Here is a 20,188-nt window from a genome sequence, read left to right as displayed (position 1 = left end):
GTGCTGTTATTTTGTTTCCATTGTTTGGGTGGCATGATATTTGGATTCACTTGATTTTTGCCCATGCATCTACTGGAGCTAGCAGCATTTGCTCAATACTCAAACACCTAGGAGAAGTTGGTTGCTGGTCCCTGGATGGCTGGGCTTCTGAAGGAGACAGGTACAACAAGCCCAGTCAGCAGAGGCAGCGTGAATCTCATTTATCCTGATTGGCTGCATAGTCCAGAAGATTTCTTGCCCACTCACAGAAATCAGTCAAGATTTGGGGGACCAGGTCTTTGCTTGTCATATGTGGACATGATCTGTGCCTGGCTGAGTCCACACTTGTTGCTATCCAAATTTTGAACCAAGCCATTTGAAAATGAACTGCCTTTCTTAGTTAGGGGCCCTCTTCTTAACCTTAAAAAAGCCCTTTGCTCCAGGAGGCTGGCACCATTGAGCCTGGCCAACTTGTGTGGTGAAATGAGCAAATAAGCCTACACAGGTATATGCATGGTGAGCAATTCTGGAAACAGGTCCAGTGTTTGTGGCTGTTTCACTGGTGAACTGTGTTGTGGTTACCCCTCCCTGTGGCCAAGAGTGGAGTATACTTTAGGAATGAAAATCCTAAAGTAAAGCAAGACACTTTCAACCTGATCCCATGGCAAAGGTTACTGGGATAGATGAGTCCTTGGCTGTAAATTTAAAAAGTGCCCTAAGGCTCCATGATGGTGACCTGGTAGGAGAAACCCTGAACTTGGAGCCAAAGAGTTTCAGGTCCCGCTGTCAGTTCTCCTTCAGAGGAGGCTTCAGTTTCTTCCTCTGTAAAATGGGGCCACAAATTCAGGGTTGAGGTGATGTTAAGAATAATAACAGATTTGAAAGTGCTTTAATTGAAAGTGTGCATGAGGCCAGGTGCAGTGGCTCACTCCTGTAAATCCCAGCACTTTGGGAGGCCGAGATGGGCGCATCTAGAGATCAGGAGTTTGAGACCAGCCTGGCCAACATAGTGAAACCCCATCTGTACTAAAGATACAAAAAATTAGCCGGGCCTGGTGTTGTGCACCTGTAATCCCAGGTACTTAGGAAGCTGAGTCAGGAGAATTGCTTGAATGCAGGAGGTGGAAGTGGCAGTGAGCCGGGGTCACACCATTGCATCCCAGCCTGGGCTACAGGGTGAGATTTCGTCTCAAAAAAAAAAAAAAAATGTGTACTTGACTAAAGAACAGGATAGTACCATCATCCTGGGCCACCCGGGAACCCCAAAGAAGTTACAGTCTCCCTCATGGCATCAGTTTCTTCATCTCTGAAATGAGAATGGTAATTGCCTGGCTCTTAGATCAATGAAATAAAGATTAGTCAAGTGCATTTGAAATGCCAAGAGGCATTAGGAAGATCAGTGCCCTGGTACATCGGGAGTTGAGACTTGGTGATAAATTTAAGCCAAAATAATGAAAATTAACCCTCACAATCATGTTTGAAAGTCTCTTGCTTTCTCGGGCTGCAGATTACATCTCTCTCCCCTGATTCCCCCTCCATCTGGTCAGCTTTACAGGATGACAGCTTCTGATTGGAGTTTCAATGGTTTCTTGCACATGTACTATTTTCCCCCTAAGATTTAGAATGCATTTGCATTATGTAAGAGTTGCTCCTGCTTGGCATCGTGGGTAAATTAAGATCCCCTAAAACATCCAAAGGCCTTCAGATGGAACATTGGAAACCAATGTCTTGGCGGGGGGTTAGGGGCTTCCATTTATGTTTTGTGTTCTCCTTTAGTCATGGGTTTTAAGAGCATCTTTCCCAGTTGTATGTTTATGTTGGTTGCTTTCTTGATTTCTTTTGTTCCGTTTTCCCCTAGGCCCCCCTGTCTTCCCCCTAAACCACAGAAAATGAGGAGACCTAGGCCTCTCTCAGTGTATAGCCATAAACTCTTTAACGGCAGTATGGAAGCATTCATTAAGGTACTTGCTGGGGAGCCGTGGAGTCCGCGAATGTGCCCAATGTAATGGCAGCCTCTGTCCACCCGCCTCCCTGCCAGCAGACAGCCCTATCCTTGGCCAGGCCCTGTGGAGCTAGTTCCTCGCTGCAGCCTGCTCTTGGCTTTGGCGAGGACTTTTCACAGGAGCCGCTGTGGCCTCTAACCAGTTGCTCCTAAAGTGCCCTGTGCAGTTCTCAGCCCTGGGGTAGGGATCAGATCATGATGGAACCCAGCGAAGTCCAAGTGGGGCTGAAATACCAGTGCAGCGCGCCCAGCCAGCTACGCTTCATTGCTTCAGCAACTGCAGTCCTAACACCTGAGGGACAGTCAGAGAAACCCTATTCCCTCACTTCACACCCACATCTCCCAGGAGGAGCTGAATTGAAAGCAACACAGAGGAAATCCCTGTGGGTATCAGTGTGTTTTTAAACACGTGATTTTTTTTTTAGTTACATATATATATATCAGCAAAGGAAACACATACAATTTTTATGAGAGAAAATCCTCCTACCTAGTTTTGCTTCCCGTTAGGTGGTTTGGGAGAAGGGAGAAGAGTTGAGGTTGTCCCTATTGAATTCTAGGTTAACCCTTTATACCTTAAACTAAAAATTAAAGTAGTTCAGCTAAGTGAGTTTCTCTTTTCTTTCCTCTTTGGTGTAAAGGGTATGAGATCAAGCCATATCAGATATAATGGCTCAAGGGAAATTAAGATGATAACGGAGAGGCAAAGAGTGGGAAGATGCTTGAGGAAGCGGTGAAGCACTCTTAACATTACTTAGAGGAAGAGGGGAGGTCCCTGCAACTGATTTGAGAGCCCACTACCTTCTAATGAAGACATTCTCTGCAGAGAAGATGATAGATACCAATCAAGAGTGAAAACAAAGGCTCTTGAGCTTTGCCAATGACTTTGGAGTTATGGAGGATGCTCGTGTTCCGGCTCTCTACTCATGGTTCTCAGACGGGGGCCAGCACAGGACTTGCAGGACAGCAAGAGACTGGATATGGGTTTGGCCTTAGGCAGGGGAGAGGGTAAGCAAGACCAGCCTGGGTCCCCGGACTGTCTCTGTCTGTGGGCTGAGTTCTGGGGAAGGGAGAGTGAGGGGAAGGGAAAATGGAAGACTAGAGCCCAAGTGGGGACTGCCCAGGGGTGAGGGATGTCAAGGGCTGCTGTAGGATGCCTAACAAGACCGAAGCATGGAGGATTCCCAAAAGGATAGGCCCATGGGTACATTAGGAAGGAAGATCAAGAGGTGACCCAGAGGGAGTGGTTTATTGGTCATGGGAGGGTGGGGCTGTGCCAAAGGAATCCTCCGTCTCCATCCTCCTTTCTGTCTCCTCTAAGACTTTCTTCTTTCACCTTTGCCCCTAAAAAATTCACAGTCCATGGCCAAGAGGGGACTAGTTACTCTCCCCTCCCTCAAGAAGCCAGTAGTGGAGCTTGGGAGATATTAAATGCAAAAGGCAGAAAGTGGAAGGTGATTCAAGATGAGCACCTAGTGAGTTATCCCCACAAAAGCAAGTTCAGGACAGGTGTGGTGGCTCACACTTGTAATCCTAGTACTTTGGGAGGCTGAGGTAGGAGGATGGCTTGAGCCTGGGAGGTCAAGGCTGCAGTGAGCTATAAGCCTGGGAGGTCAAGCTGCAGTGAGCTATAATCGTGCCACTACACTCCTGCCTGGGTGACAGAGCGAGACCCTGTCTCAAAAATAACAACAAAACAAGTTTAGAGCAAGAAGAGCTATGAACTCAAGCACAGGAGGCTTCTGGAGGGGCTTTGAAGGAAAGGTGGGAATAAAGAGAAGAAGAAAAGGGCAGAAGGAATTATTGAAAGGAGGAACAGAAGGAATGAAGGCTCAGAGACAGGGATATCCTCAGTTTGCTTAGGTCTTTGGAAATGAGTCATCGGTCAGGATACTTAGAAGGAATCCACTCTTATCTGACAGTACTTGACAAGTAGGTGTTCTGTTGAATTAGATATTTATAGGTCCGACATATCAGATGTGACTATAAAGTAATCTGACTTTATTCCTTCTGACCAACACATCAGAACCTAGTCAACCACATGAGTGTTTGCCCCTTTGAGGCAGTCACCTTGGGAAGCTACCTTCTTACCTGAATGTGTTGGCATTGCTGCAGCTGCTTTGGTCAATCTTCTTTAGAGCCTTAAGCTTGGCCTTTACCAGTGTGGCCAAGACTTTGTATTCGAATGGACACCTTGTCTTTGGAATAGAAAGCTCCATTTGGAAGCTGAGCTTTGTGATGCCATTGGAGGTGCAAAATGGCAAGAGGAATTGCTACAGTGGGACTGTTTCCCTGGCCCCTAAAAGAGCCCTCAAGCAGCACCAGCCTAGAGCACTCGAGCAGTGGCAGCACTGTTAGAAAAATGCAATTAAAAAAAAAAAAAGAAAAAAAAAAGAATAAGTGCATCACCTCCTAAGGGGAAAAGTTGGAGGAATAATACTCATTTGACTGGGAAAAAAGGTGTGTTTGTTAAATACTATTTAATTAATTAATTCATTCATTCATTCATCTATTGAGGCAGAATCTTGCCCTATCACCCAGGCTCCAGTGCAGTGTTACAGTCACGACTCACTGTAGCCTTGATCTTCTGTGCTCAAGTGATCCTCCTACCTCAGCCTCCTGAGTAGCTGGGGCTATAGCATGGCTATACACCATGCCTGGCTAATTAAAAAAAATTTTTTTTTGTAGAGACAGGGTCTTACTATGTTGACCAGGCTGATCTTGAACTCCTGGGCCCAAGGGATCCTTTCTCCTTGGCCTCCCAAAGTGCCAGGATTACAGGCATGCACCACTGCACCTGGCCTTACTATTGCATTGCTTTATAGTCACACAGTCCTCATCAGATACTATCAGTGCAGTTCCACAAACTCATACTGTGCACCTACTATCAGCTAGGTGGTCAATGTTTTACAGCACAGTTTTACTTTGAAATATTATTAACTTTCAGAGAAGGCAAAGGCAGCGTAACGTATTCCATCCTTCAACTATCGAGAAAGAATTTAATTTTCTATTATAATTCGCATGACTTCTGAAAGAACATTGAACTGAGTCCCCAGCTTTGAAAAACCACACCTGTGAAAAATTTTTCAATAAAATAACACCTCTGGGCTCTACAATTATGATGGTTTAGAGGGACAAGGAAGCATCCTCAGGTTAATAATAATAAGTAAATGTTGCTAGGGTTTGATTTATACATTTCTAGGACCCTACCTGAATAAACAAACCCCTTTCAAAATCCTTGATGTTTTTTCCTCCTCTCAGACAAAACGAGGCCTCATTTTTATAAGAGCCAGTTTTGAAGCCCAAGAGATTCACCCCTGGGACAAGGGGAGAATCCTCATCCTGTTTCTGTAAAATAAGCATGATAATTACCTACTTCATGAGTTTGTGAGGAGCATTAAATGAGCCCATATATGTTATGTTTCTAGAGCACTGGATGGCACATAGTAAGCACTATGTATTACCTATGGTGATTAGCATTAATTTTAGCATATTGCTCCTAGAGCCTGTTAGACCAGGCTGTTTGCTCAGTTCTGGGATTCTGGTAGGTTTAGTCAGCATGTCAGGTAGCAGACAATTCCAGTTGTTGAGATGCTGAGACTGTACAGATGATGCTAGCTAGAAGGCACACATCTTCTAGGAGCCTGGATGGAATAAGTGCTCACCCCAGAGATGGACCTGCTGCACAGATGGAAAAAAACAGACAGCACTCGTCTGAAAATGGGCATCATCAGTGGCTTTTAGTGAAAGTAAAGGCGCCAGTTCTGTCCCCAAGTTCATGAAGGCATTCTGACTCAACTTTCCTCCCTCCTCCAGGCCTTTCTCAGCTTTTGCATTCCTTAGTGCCAGTGTAAGGATCAAGAGGGTAGGAAGGAGAGCAAAGCCAAGTAGATACCCAAGAAAAGCAACTTAGGGTGTATGGTAGGGACACATGGGAAGCTGTTTGGAATTTGGTGTCAGGTGGAATCCTATGGGCCTCTATCGAGAAGGCACCTTGTAGACATGATCTTGTTAGAACTGAACTTTTTACCAGGAATGAGGTTTCTTGAGCTGAATTCCAGAGACACTGTTCCAGTGGACATAATGGTCTACTTCTCTGCTTTTTGTGGGCAGCTGGGAGTACCTTACGGGGTGGTAGGTAGGCTTTTGTCCATGGGCACAAAAACAGTCTCTTTTGTTGAAGAGAAGCTAGGTACGGGAATGGGAATGGGTCCAGTCCACATAGTTGCTGCTCTTTCACAAGGACTGAAAGAGGCCCCCCATGTCAGCTGGTATCTGGGAGGATAGCTAAGGCAGCCATGTGGGAAAGCTGGCTGGGTGGCTTCCAGAAGCCCCATGAGGCTCCCAGGCTTGGGGGTGGCCCTCCCCACAGGCCGGCTGTTTGGCAGGCTCCCCAGGACCTTGGCTGGCTGCCATTGCATTTCAGCGTTCACGGACTCTGAAGGATCTGCTTACTTTAACTGATCTTGTTCCTGCATAATCTTTTCTTTTTCTCCTGCTCTGCTGCCTGTTTATTTTTTGTTATCAGAGGAAGAAGAAATGCTCGAACCAGGAACCAGGTATTTACTAGAAAGGCCCGTTAGCCCCATTCATCGCGATGGAAACTGTCTTTAGTAGTGAATTCCAGAATACAGCCCACCTTACCTGTTGCTGATGGGTCCACATTCTTGTCCTCTCCCTGGGCACAATCAGTCAAGGAAAAAATTCACAGGTGGGGTGTGGAGGAGCCAAGAACGTATCCAAATCTATACTGTCTTCACAAGAGCATATTACATATACCTCTTTGCTTACTTACCTTGTGAGGAGGCTGGGCATTTAATTCAGCCCCTTTTAAAGAAAGTTTAAAAGAATTTGATGCCCTTTAAGTGACGTGGAATAACAGAGAGGTCAACCAATCATGGAATCAAAAGAAAATGTCTCCCACCCTCCACAATCATTTGTGGCTGCAGACCAGTCTAGGAAGATGTCATTGAAAATACATTCACGTCCCAGGTGCACATGTGGAGAATTGCATCTTATTCAGCCTTTTAAACAAAGGTTGGCCCCTAGATGGCCAACGGCTGACATTGGCTGCCTCTGGAGCTTTTCCCTGTGACATGTTTACTGTGAAATGCAGTATGCATCTGGGTGTTTAGTTGTGACTTCATGAGTAGAACTGGTCTTCCCTTCGTAGAGTTCAAAATTTTCATCAGGGGCCAGCCTTGCTTCTCCCATGTCCTCTTAATTCTGGACTTGATCCTTGAGCACTGGGAAAATAGCAATGAGTTAAGACAAAGTGGAGGGGGAGGCAGAGAACTCTTCAAGGCCAGACTCCAGCCCCCTCTATATGGTGGTTCCCTCTCCATTGCCCAAGTGGGCCTACCAGGCCTCCTGAGCGCAGGTTCCTTACCAACTGGGTAAGAAGACAGAGCATTTCTTTAAAATGATCATAGCTATGCCTTTTTGTGCACACAGCTGAAGGCTCTCTATTGTAACTGTCTGTGGAGACTTTAGGATTAGCAGTTCCTTGCTTGTTTTCCTACTAATCTGATGGTACTAATATTCTGGCTTGAGTCTGTAATCTGTGTTTGCAATTTCTTTTTCCTGTGGTGGTTGTCAAGTCTCATAAAACTCACAATTTTTCTTTTCTTAAGGATTCAGGACAAGCTATACCACTTGTAGTCGAGAGCTGCATCCGATACATCAATTTATATGGTAAGCTGGATCTTGGGCCAGTGTTTTCAGCAATCTGCAGAACAGGTGCTAGGCTGTTCTGATAGGAAATGAGAGTCTAATTCATCCTGGAAGACATCCCATCATGGCTCTGCTTTTTAGGGGAAAATACGGCATGCAGCAGCTGCTCTTCTGAGTGCTGCTTCTGAGCCTGTGTGTTGGGGGATGGAGATCATGGTAAGAGGATCCAAGACCTAAGAAAATGAGAGTAGAAAGGGCATGGACAAGATAACTCAACCCTATAGCTCTGTGCTTTGAGGACTGAATGGAGTTGGCCAATAAATAGCTATTACTACTAGATTATAAGCTCCATGAAGGTATTACGTTGATGCAAAAGTAATTTTTGCTATTAGTTTTGAATGGCAAAACTGCAACTACTTTTGCACATGGTGTCTGAGATTTGTTAGCCATGGTATCACCAAAACATAACTGGTGTTTGTCCACTCCTTCATTTCTCTAAAACTATATTTATTGAGTGCATAATAGGCACTGCTTTGGACAATGGGAATATAGGCATGAACAAGACAGGTGCAGTGCCTGCCCTGCATAGCTTATATTTCCAATGAAAAGGGCAAGGAGATTATCAAGTGGAAAAATAAATAATATCATTTGAGATAGTGAAAATACCATGAAGCTAATTAAAAGGGGATAGAGAATGGCTGGAGGGGAGGGGAGGTGCTTTGGCTAAGGTGGTGAGGAGAGATGTCTCCAAGGGGGTGATGTTTGAACTAGGTGGTACCTGAGTAGAAGCAGCCAGCTATGCAGTCCAGGTGGAGAGAATGGAGGATGACGAGTGGAAAGGCCTAGTGTGGGGAGGAAGGTCAGTGTGGCTGGGTGGTAAGGAGCCAGGAGGATGGACTCAGAGACTTGGGCGCTAGAAATTCAATATTGTTTAATTAAAGAGAGGAATAAGCATTTATTGAGGCCATACTATGTACAAACCAAACTTTGATCAAAGCCTGCCTTTGAGAGTAAACACTTCCTAAATTGTCATGTGGAAAATTGTTTTATATAGAAAAATAGAGATAGGGAAAGTATCACAGGCTCCCCCATTAATTCCCATTTAAGTGGAAACAGACCCTTTAATTCGTTCAGCTGTGCAAGCCGCTGTTATGTCATTACTGTCTTTTCAGGTATAAGGGTCTCCTCTTTGTTAAGGCCTTGTAGAAACATGTAAAAAAATAAGATTGTTTTACTTAATAATTTAATCTCTCCCAAGTCCAAGCCAGAATGTACCCTAGAGTCTAGCTTTTCTCGAAGGCAGAACATGTCTGTATACAGGGAAGGAAAGGTATTGATACAAACTTCTTGTGGCCTTTTCCTTTAAGCTCAAACAGAAGATCACAAATGTATAAAGCAGATGTGTCTGAGGATTTTGGCCAGCTGCACTTCACTGTGAAGTCCATTTTTGGAGACCTTCGTAGGGAATGACTCTGTTATAAAGGATCGGGGGGAGAAAGGGAAAAGCAATGGGGAGAGTCACCGATATTCTTGATGGTCTAATGAACTCTAGGTCTCATGGATTTATTATTTCTTTTTTGTGTCCTTCTTTTTCAGGACTCCAGCAGCAGGGGATCTTCAGAGTGCCAGGTTCTCAGGTGGAAGTCAATGACATCAAAAATTCCTTTGAGAGAGGTGGGTACAGAGTGACCATCTTAAGCTTGTGCTAGGGGAAACCAGGGTGAACACTCACATGTGTCTTGGAGCTAGTGGTGTGCAGGAGCTGGCCTGCAGTGGTTTGCAGGAGCTGATTGTGCACATCTCTTCCCAACTTCACATTCAGTGACTTTGTCCTGGTACTTGGAATAAGCCATGCATGACTGGAGTGTTTACACCACAGAAATTGGCAAACACTGAGTTCTAATTGTTTCCCACCAAACAGCTAACCTTAACATTTACCTACTACCAGCACCAGCACCACTACCACTACTGCTACTATTACTACTGTTACTGCTTACGGGTGACTTTCTGCAGCAGACTGTACAGTGGGTTGCCGGAAAAGGGTTCCTTGTAAAGAGCTCTGGAATATTTATGTGAATCTGTAAAGGATGCTACATTTTAGAATTGGAAGAACATAGAAAATACTGAGTGGCTTTTAGGATATCTTAATTTTTAATTTTTTATGCAGTAGTTTTGGCAAGCCACACATTGGGAGGAAGAGATTATATACTCCCTCCATCCCTGGAGAGATGACCTAGTTCCCATTTCAATTTAAGCAAGGATGTGAAAGCTTATTAGAAGTAAGGTGGACCACTAGACCAGGACACGTGATATATTTGGTGTAGTCTCTCTGGGCCTTGGAATCCCTGATAGGAACAGATGGCCAGTGACACTGTCCAAGCCAAGCAAGGACTCACTGGGTTAGGAAATGCTCAATTCTTACACCTCTGCCTTTGAATATTCAATGCTTATCTCACTGCTACACTGAAACAGAAAATCCATGTATTTTCATTTGAGGAAATATTTTCAATCCCACTCCCTGATTCTAGAACAAAACCCAACATTAGCAAGTCCATAACCTCATCCTAAGGGAGGAAGCAAGAGCTGGAATATAGGTATACTAAATAATATCTCTGCCTCCAATTTTCCAGTATTTGGAAAGGTCATGTCTCCATAATCCATTCCTTCTCAGCTCTGATTTACTGCCTTCCTCTCTGAGTGGTTCTGGTACTGAGGACCCCAATCCCACACCCCTTTACTAGCAGTACATCATATCCCAAAACGTATGGTTTACCCCTGCTGGCTGTGCTCTGAGCAGGCCTCTCTCTGTGTTTCCTACTTACTACCTAGCTCCCCTCGTACCCTGAAAGAGATGCCTCTTGAGCAAATTCTCTGCCTCTCAGTCCTCTCCATTCCATCCTGAAGTGGAGGGAGCAATCTGCAGCCCCAAGCAGTACTGCCACGGCCTGCAGGCACAGACCCTCTGGGGATGTCGGCACTCTGGGTTGGAACCATGTGTAGACAGTGAAATTTGGCTGTATGTCATGCTTAGTGGCCTCCTAGGATCTAGGAGAGCTTTGTTTCAGGAACCTACTCCAGGATCTTGGGTGCTTATAATCAGGGAGCCCCAGGACCCCCTTGTTCCAGCTCCTACTTAGGCACTGAGCCCTATGCCATACAAGGTAGTGGACTAGGGCCTGGAAATGCAAATGAACAAAAGACAGTCACTACTAGTGAGGGAGCCAGTTTAGCCAACAGCCAGTATAATCAGTGCAATCGGTGGAGAAGGCACTGAGGAGCATAGGAGCCCCCAGCCCAGCCTGGATGGAGTGGGGAGGAATAGCAAAGGCAGGGAAAGTTTCCTTGGGAAAAAATGCCTAAGCTGAGGCTTGAAGAGCAAGAGCCAGGGAAAGCAGGGGCAAAGAAGGGGCATTCCAAGCCAAGAGAACAGCATGTACAAAGGCCAGAAAGCAAGAGGTCTCTCCCATCAGTGTCCCTGATGCAAGTGTCATTTGTCATTGCTCTGAGCCTCTCTTGACAGCACTGGACAGTCCAGTCCAGAGTTTTGTTCCTTTATTTTCCCCAACTCCTTACACTCCTGTTGCCCTGTGTGCATTTACAGTGAACAGAACCATAGTGTGGAACCTTTGCTGGTTACCCCCTCCTGGGCTCATCCCCTTATACAGAATACCTTGTCACCCTCCCTTGAATCTCATGGGCAAACTCACTGCATGGTGCCTCCAGCCTGGCAACCGCCTTGCCTGACATTTCCCTTCCTCTCCATATTCTGTAGTTAACCTTGTTGCCACAGGCAACCTCACCCTTTCCCTACCCGGTGGCAAGGCTTTTTTTCCTTCTTGAATATGATTTTCTAAGGTCAGCACCTCCTGTCACTTGCTTTGGTGCTTTGCAGGGGTGATGTGCAATTTAAAAGAATTCTCTGCTCCTAGCAAGCCTTGGATCACCTCAGGCAGTGCCCAGCTGGGCAGAGAACACCTGAACTAAATCTCAGCTGCAAAAAATATTTTCTCCTTTTTCTTTGCCTCATGTCTGTAGTTGGCCTCACTCCCCCTCCCCATCATTCCGAAACAGATCTCATTCTCTTGCCAACCTGGTCCTTCTGCTCCACCAGAGCCAACAATGAAGCATGCTTTCTTCGAAAAGAATAGTTTCTAGTATGTCTTTTTTATAGAAATCCTTTCCTGGATTTTCTGGGCCGGTGCCAGATTTCTCACTTATTCTTTTCTGTTCCTTGATATTCACCAAGCACCTTTCCTGGGTTTGGCTCCTAACCTGCCTGACCCTCAGGGCTGCCTTTTCCCGCCCCTCCTCAGACTAGGGTCTTTGTTCTTCCTGGCCCTCAGCCTCCTTATCTCCGTGTTCCCCTGGCGATGGAGTGGCCTGAACCTGGGCTTGGCTCAATATTATCTTCTCGCCCACCCTTCACATCCCACATGGTTTAACTCGTGACTGAATTTCTTCTCCAAACCAGTACACTGTGTGTTTTTCCTTTCTTCCTATATTTTATTTACTTATTTTTGGAGACAGGATCTCTGCCTCCCCTGGCTCAGGTGATCCTCCCACCTCAGTGCCCCCTGAGTAGCTGGGATTACAGGTGTGTACCACCATGCCTGGCTAATTTTTCTATTTTTTGTAGAGATGGGGTTTTGCCATGTTGCCCAGGCTGACCTTGAACTCCTGGGCTCAAAGCAATGCACCTGCCTCCACCTCCCAAAGTGCTGGGATTTCATCTGTGAGCCACTGCTCCAGCCTCTTCCTTTTATTTTTTAAAATTAAATCTAATCCCTGCAGGGTGCCTGTCCTTCACCACTTGTTAAAAGAGATTTGGGTCTTGTTCTTCCTTGGCCTCATGTTTTCTTTCTCTTGGGCAGAGGTCTTCCCAAAGTTCCTTGCCTAAGGCTGTTGAAAAGAGCACAGTTTTCTTTTCCTTAAGCTCCTGAAAAGTGATAGCATGTTGGAAATCCACTCATGGTTTATTATTCTTAAATCTACTTTTTTTTTCCTTTTCATATGAGTCAACCAGAGTTTTAGTTGAAATTCTTTTTGTTGTTGTCGTCAGTAAATCTTAAACTCACTGCTCAAGTTTTGAGATCTCCCTATAAATATTCTGACAAAATGAAGGAGAAAAAAAAAAACACATCATGAAAGGCAGGAATTAGCAGCTGAGCTGTGGAGTGAGCTGTGGTTTGCTCTTGTCTCCCAGAGGATCCCCACAAGCCTCTCTCTAGGTGCCGCCTTTGTATGCACAGATGGGAGTGCTGAGATCTCTCCTCATGTGGAGGGAGTGCTTTGCCAAAGAGGCAATGGCTGTCTTCTGCTGTGGATCTAGGCAGGGTTTGGATGTGGGGCTGAAGCCATGCCGTGTAGGCCCTGGCACACTCTAGACTCGGATCTGACCCTTCTGAGATCTGTGTCCTACCTCAAGAAGAGGGATGGAACCAGGAGATGCTGGGCAGGGTTGTTGTGTTGAGGGACTTGACCTGTGGCCAGAGAGAACTGCCCTCATGAGAGAGACTGACTCCAAGCTTCCAGCAGCAGGTCTGACAGAGCCTTTAAGCCCAGACTGTGCACTCAGTCTCATCCTTGGGTACAGCCCTGCCTTAAAGCTGTTGGCAACACCCAGGTGATCTGGGTAAGAGTAAGCTGCAGGCAGGGCCATTCGTTAATAATGCCACCTCCCCAGGACGTTAGCTAGCCAAGTGTGAACGTGGCTTTCTTTCAGATTTGCCTGGAATGTTAGCTCTGATTCTCCTCCTGGAGAAAGCGTCATTCACAGGAAGCATCCAGCTCATCTTGAGCTCTGGGATTCCATTCTCAGAGCCAAAACTGACTAGCTTGCAGAGAGCCAAAGGCCTGGGCTAATTGAAAAGAACGTTTGGGCAGCTCCATTTATGGGCCAAGGGCCTTGCAGGAGAGAGGGTGAGAACCAATGACATGTTTATGTGTATGTGTACGTATGTAAAGTCAATATGCTCACCATGTTTAACAATGGGAGCTAGTACTAGGCAACATGGAGGAAAATACCCACGTGTTTTTGAATCATGAGACCAGAGGAATGATGTGTGGAGCTAATAGGAAATCAGCTTAATATGGTACAGTTTTTGAATTCCTTAGGCTGCTACAGGGATCGAGAGGGAGGCTGAGGAGGTCAGGCTTAGACATCTGCCACCCCAGTTCAACTAAGACAGCTTTGTTCTATAAGTTAGGATTTCACAGGAAATTTTTTACTGAGAAATAAAAAGGTTGGGATTCTACTGTAAAGGAGGGAAGGAAGAAAGGAAGGAAGGAAGGAAAGTAGGTAAATATATACCTACTTATATAAGCAGGCATACATGCAGACAAATCGATCCAAAAATCACAGGGAGAAGAAAATGTATCTCCCAGGGATTATGAGACCTTGGAGCTGCCAGCATCTGTTGTTGACTTTGTGATTGTGGGCACACTGCTTTACCTGCCAGGGCCTCAGCTCTCCCATAGGAGAGAATGGTGGTGTTGGAGCCATGTCTCCCTTAGTGCCATGCAATGCTGTTGTGAGGGTTAGGAGAGATTGTATGTACAAATGTGCTTCTCACTTGAGAAGTGCTGTGTAAACACAGGTGATTTTTTGGTATGTTTATTTTCTCTCCTCCTTCCCCACAAGGAAGTCTTATGGGGGCAGCATTCTTACCTCCTCCAGTGGGAACATTTGAGAGGTTGACCTATCGATCACCAGTATCTGGGCCACCATGCACTGTTGTTCAGGCTGGGCACTGCACAAGCCTGCCCAGCCAAGAGAACAGATGGGAACTGAACTCTGACTCATGCTCTGTATGCTGCCAGCCCTGGTTCAGGTATGGAGTGCCAGGTGCAGGACCATTCTCTAATTCATACTGAAGCATGTTGGGGCTAGGGAGGCTTTGGCAGTGACATGCATTCACTTCTCACGGAAGCAGAGTAAAGAGATCCAAGGATGAGTTTCCAGTTCTGCCTTTCATTGCTTGCCAGCCCTAGAGGTGCCCTTAGCTGTTCAGGAGGAAAAGCAGCCCATTGTATAGATGTCTCTGAACATCTCAGGAAGGCAGCAGGTTGCTCCTGCTGCCTTTCACCTTCCCCATGGAAATTCGCAGTGGTGAACCTGCCCAGCAGCTCTGATTAAATTGAAAAGTGCCGCTCCCCTGAGATACCATTTTCCCTTGTCCAATTGGCAAAAATTCAAAACACTTACAATATGCCTGGGACAGGGCTGTGGAAAACAACATTCTTGAGATGGCGTTGCTGGTAGGAATATAAAATGGCATAGCCTCAGTGAAGAATTCGTCCCCGTCTGATGAAACTGCAAAGATATCTACCCTGTGACCCAGCTGTCCCACTTTTAGGAACTGATCACAGAAATCTGCCATGCATACACAAACACAAGAACATTCACTGTGGCAATATTTATAATAACAAAATAGTAGAAAGAGGTCAAACGTTGATCATAAGAGATTGATTGCATAAATTATGGTCTATTCATGAAGGGGAGTACTTTGCAGCCTTTAAAAATAAATAAATAAATAAATAGAGGGAGATCTCTGTGAACTAATGTGGAGGTATTTCCAGGATTTCTTGTAAAGTGAAGAAAGAAGTCTATTTAGAAATATACCACATTCTGTGTAAGAAATAAGAGAATATTAAAAATAGGCCTATGTATTTGCTTACACAGCAGGACAAACTAGAAACAAATGAAAATGGTAAAATAAAGGTATGGAGGAGAGAAGGACAAGAATAGGGCTTCTCTGAGTGCAACTTTCGACTTTTGAACCCTATAAATGCTTTGTGCATTCAAAACTGTAAATTTAAAAAAAGGATTTCTGAAAAAAAAAATTAACACCTAAAATTAAATACAAAGAAAACCAAGTATGCTGCTTATCAAATTGATAACTACAGAGAGAAACTTATGAACATGTACTCTGATCATACATTTTTAACAGCCCTATTGAATTATATACCATAAGGCTCATCCATTTTTAAAGTATACATTTCATGCAAATCAAAACCACAAATATCATCTCACCCCAGTTAGAATAACTATTATTAAAAAGGCAGAAAATAACAGATGCTGACAAGGATGCAGGGAAAAGGGAACTCTTATACACTTTTGGTGGGAATGTAAATTAATACAACCAGTATGGAAAACAGCATGAAGATTTCTCAAAAAACTAAAAATAGAACTACCATACCATTCAGCAATCCTACTACTGTGTATTTGTCTAAAGGAGAATAAATCAATGTAGCAAAAGGATACCTGCACTCCCATGTTTACTGCAGTGCTATTCGCAATAGCAAAGATACAGAAGTAACCTATGTGTCCACCAGTACACGAATAGAAAAAGAAAATGTGATGTATAATATATAGTGGAATACTCTCCATCAGTAAAGAAGAATGAAATTCTGTCATTTGCAGCAACGTGTATAGAACTGAAGGACATTATGTTAAGTGAAATAAGCCATGCTCAGAAAGAAGATGACTGTAGGAGTCTCTCCTGTGTGGGAACTAGAATACTTGATCTCACGGACACAGAGGATAGAATGATAGGTGCCAGAGATTGGGAAGGGTGGGTGAGTGGGAGTGGGGAATGAAGAGAAGTTGGTTAGTGGGTACAAACATACAATTAGATAGAAGAAATAACTTCTAAGGTTTGATAGTAGAATAGGGTGATGATACTAGGCAACACTATTTTGTGTATTTCAAAATAACTAGAAGAGAGGACTTGAAATGATACCAACTCATAGAAATGACAGATATTCAAGGTGATGGGTACCTCAAATACCCTGACTCGATTGTTACACATTCTGTGCACCTAACAGTTACATGTACCTCATAAATATTTAAAATGGTATATATCAATGAAAGAAAAAATACATTTCAGCAGTTTCTATTATATTTAGAGTTATGTAATCATCATTATAATGTAACTTCAGAACTTTTTAATTATTCCCAAAAGGAATCTCATACCCGTTTGCAAGTCCCTCCCACTATCCTCCCCACCCTGGCTGCCAGCCCTAGGAAACCACTGATCTACTTTCTGTCTTCTGACCATATATCTCTTTAGTGAGATACATTTTGATGACAAAAATACTAAACATTTTTAACAGCTTTATTGAATTATATACCATAAGGCTCACCCATTTTTAACATAAACAAATAACATAAACAAAAGCCTTGGAAAGAAATCTCAAGTTGTGTGTAGCAGGTTTATTGTTAGTGGTAATATTGCGATTAAAACTGTTACACCATCATATGTGTATTATAGCATAAGGCAGATGAATATATTTATTATTACTATTATTCAGAACAAGATTTTTACTGTAAGGAAAAAATGTACAAATACAAAATAAGTGAAAGTAATGAAAACCTTATTTTATGAATAAGAGACATCAGTATGAACTTATGAAAAAAAATTCTAATTCTATCCACTGAAAGGATCTCTTTACGACTCCTCTGCAGCAGTGAGCACACCTAGTACCTAGATCTTGGTGTCTCCATGTGATTCTCTATGAAAAGCAAACAGAGCTCGTTGAAGAAATGTTTGATTCCAGAGCTGGATAAAGGAAAGTAAAAAGTCATTGGCGACTTTTTTGTGTCCAGAAAGCAAGGAAGTGCTCAATGGAGGTCTCATTAAAAGGACACAAGAAATTATACTTCCTGGCCAAATTTCGGACAATTTAAGTATTCCAAAAAATGGTGATGGTAATGGATAATCACAATTCAGTTAAAAATTACAAAAACAAGTGTATGGAAATATTAACAACAAGGGGGTGACGGTGGGTGACATGAGGACAGCTCTTCTTTACAAAAGAATGCCTGCTGATACACGGAGAAGAAAGACAGAATTAGAAAATCACCATGTTGCGACCCCCAGTGGAACAATTAATTTGGGCAAAAATCATCGCTGGATGCTAAAACCATTGGGTGAAACCTGTGGGCACTACAGGCACATGGTCTCAAAGTATCATGACACTTTGAGTATCATTTCACGGATCTTATTACAAAGTGAGGGAAAATACCTTTATAATGTAGAGATCCGTAGGCCACCACCTTAACCCAATGATCAAGGTTGGCATCACCATCAGCGGGACAGTCTGACGTATGTGCCTGCTAATGGAATGCATTAAGGTGTTTGTAACATCATTCATGTAGTGTTCCTGCCAAAAATATTTAATTAGAATCTAATTATGAGACAACAACAAATCCAGAGTGTGAGGCATTCTATAAGACAACTGGCCAGGGCTCTTCAGAAAGAGCCAATATTATAAAACACAAACTAGTATGCAAAAATATCAGGGTGTGTTTTACACTTAAAGGACTCAAGAAATGTAACCACCAAATTAATCGTGTGAACATTGAGACCTTGGCTTTTGAACAAATTCTATAAAAGATACCGTGGGACAACTGGGGATATCTGAATTGTAGGCTGTCTATGAGATGTTATTTTTGAATGGTTAATTTTCTTAGGTGTAATAATATTGTGGTTATGTAGGAATATCCTTATTCTTAGAAGAGTGTTGAAGCAGTTAGTAGTGGTGTGTTTTAATGTCTACAGAATAATCTCAAATAGTGGAGCAATAATAAATATAAATACAGAAAGAATGAGAAATCAAATATGGCAAGATGAGTGTAAGTGAAGGGTGATGGGTGTTCATTATTTTATTTTTTTATAACTTTTCTATAGATTTAAACATTTTGTTTTTTTTTTCTTTTTTTGGGGGGGATGCTGCCAAATAAGGAGTTGCAGGGAGAACTTTAAACTTGCTGAAGGTGGTCCTCATATGTGGGGAAGGCTTCTCTCATCTGCCTTTCTGGTGGTTCGGGCTGGGCCATGCCATCTCTTCTGCCATCTGATGCTCTCTGACTCTTTCCCAAGCTGAGACATCATATCCTCTCTTGTTTCCACTCAGGTGAAGACCCCCTTGTGGACGATCAAAATGAACGAGATATCAATTCAGTTGCTGGTGTTTTAAAACTGTATTTCCGAGGACTGGAAAACCCACTCTTTCCTAAGGAAAGGTTTCAAGATTTGATATCTACTATTAGTAAGTATTTCCCAGGTTAAATGATCAGTTCTTTGACAAATCACTGTTGGAGCTGAGCCACAGGCTCATTGCTGTGCTAGGCATAGAGGAGGAATATTATGAAAGAAGTGTAGCCTGCATCCTCATAGAACTGAAAGCGGAAATAATAAGATAATTTATAATGAAAGGGCTCATGGGCATGGCACACACCCTGGGTAGAGAAGAAGCTCAGAGGAGAACCAGAGGAAGACTTGGTTTCACAGATCAGAGCCAAGAGAGTGCTGGGAGTAGAGTGTTCTGTCCATGGTGCGAGAGGTTGGAAGGGGAAAATGGAGCAAGATGGGGAAGACCTTGAATGCCTTGCAGACATTCCAGAGCTTTCCCCCTTGGGTGATGAGGAGCCATGGAAGGTCTAGAGGTCAGGTCATCAGCATGACCAGCAAGGGAAATGGTGAAAGTAAGTTGACTGGGGATTCTCGCTGACCTTGCTGGTTAGTTGTAAGAAGCTGTTATGTTTCTGTGGATAAAATCAGGAGGAACCTAGTCTAGAGGGCTGATGTCATGGCACCTTGACTGTGAGATACCCAAATCCAAAGTAACCTTTTAGAATATTTTTTAAAATAAGCTTTTAACTTTAGAATATTATCATTTTAGTCATTTAGAATAAACTTTTAAATTTGATTCACAGAAAAGTTGCCCCACACCCAGTTTCACTTGAGGTGTTTCTCACAATACTCTGAGAGATATTTGCAGCCAGGAAAGTGTCCAGGAGATGACAAGAGAAGAGAGAGGTTTGAGCTCTCTTTTATTGTGTGTGTAAAAGACCCTTCTGTTCCCTCTTCCCTCCACACTATCCCCTGCTCATCTTTCCAGACTTCTATACTGCAAGCTCTATTCTAGACTGCTAAGGTCTGACCCTGCCTGAGCCCTGTATCACTTGCTCAGCCAGTGTTTCCAGAACCCTCAAAAATCCTGTTCCTGTACAGGGCCCTTAGCAAATTTCAGGTGTAGGGTGACTTGGAAACAGGGGTCAGAGATGAGATCCCAAGCATCTGCCAGACTTTGACTGATAGGTAGCTTGAGAGGTGGTGATATATTCGATGTTCATTTCCTGAGCAACTACTATGTGTCAGGCCTGTTCTGCAGCTGGTGTTTGTAAAGAGTTTAATACAACATGGTCCCTGCCTGTGTCTGTCAGGACTCACAGGTACCAGAAACCCAGCTTAAACCTGCTTACTTCATAAAAGGGAATGCATTGGTTCAGGTACCTGAAAAGCTTAGGACCAGGAGGACTCAGACCCTCGCATAGCATCAGCAGACATATGCCCCCTCCATCTCTATGCCAGCTTCACTCTTAGGTGGGATCCTCCTCTCAAGGGCCCCCACCATGCTCCAGGTTTCCCTCCACCCAGATCCAAGAGGGCACCTCCCTGTGGGTTTCTTACAACCAAAGTCCCAAGAGTCGACTCTGATTGGTTCTTGATTAGGCCACACCCCAGCCTCCTC

General features: G+C 43.9%; 1 protein-coding gene across 5 annotated transcripts in view; it reads left to right on the top strand.

Moving 5' to 3' along the window:
* The window catches only part of SRGAP3 (SLIT-ROBO Rho GTPase activating protein 3), a 255,976-nt gene that overhangs the window by 210,146 nt on the left and 25,642 nt on the right, over positions 1–20,188 (top strand). For 3 of the 5 annotated variants that reach the window (XM_032290558.1, XM_032290556.1, XM_032290559.1), the window contains 4 exons: positions 6,507–6,537; positions 7,612–7,672; positions 9,248–9,325; positions 18,569–18,703. In XM_032290558.1, coding sequence (XP_032146449.1) covers positions 6,507–6,537; positions 7,612–7,672; positions 9,248–9,325; positions 18,569–18,703 — 305 coding nt within the window. Of the gene's footprint in view, positions 1–1,837; positions 1,941–6,506; positions 6,538–7,611; positions 7,673–9,247; positions 9,326–18,568; positions 18,704–20,188 lie in introns of all 5 variants that reach the window. The other 2 variants (XM_032290557.1, XR_004272515.1) reach the window with 2 other exon arrangements.

The sequence above is a fragment of the Sapajus apella genome, unplaced genomic scaffold, assembly GCF_009761245.1.
Source record: "Sapajus apella isolate SASKATOON/1434 unplaced genomic scaffold, GSC_monkey_1.0 scaffold23, whole genome shotgun sequence".
In the NCBI taxonomy this organism is placed as follows: domain Eukaryota; kingdom Metazoa; phylum Chordata; class Mammalia; order Primates; family Cebidae; genus Sapajus; species Sapajus apella.
This window is presented reverse-complemented; position numbering and strand designations above follow the sequence as displayed.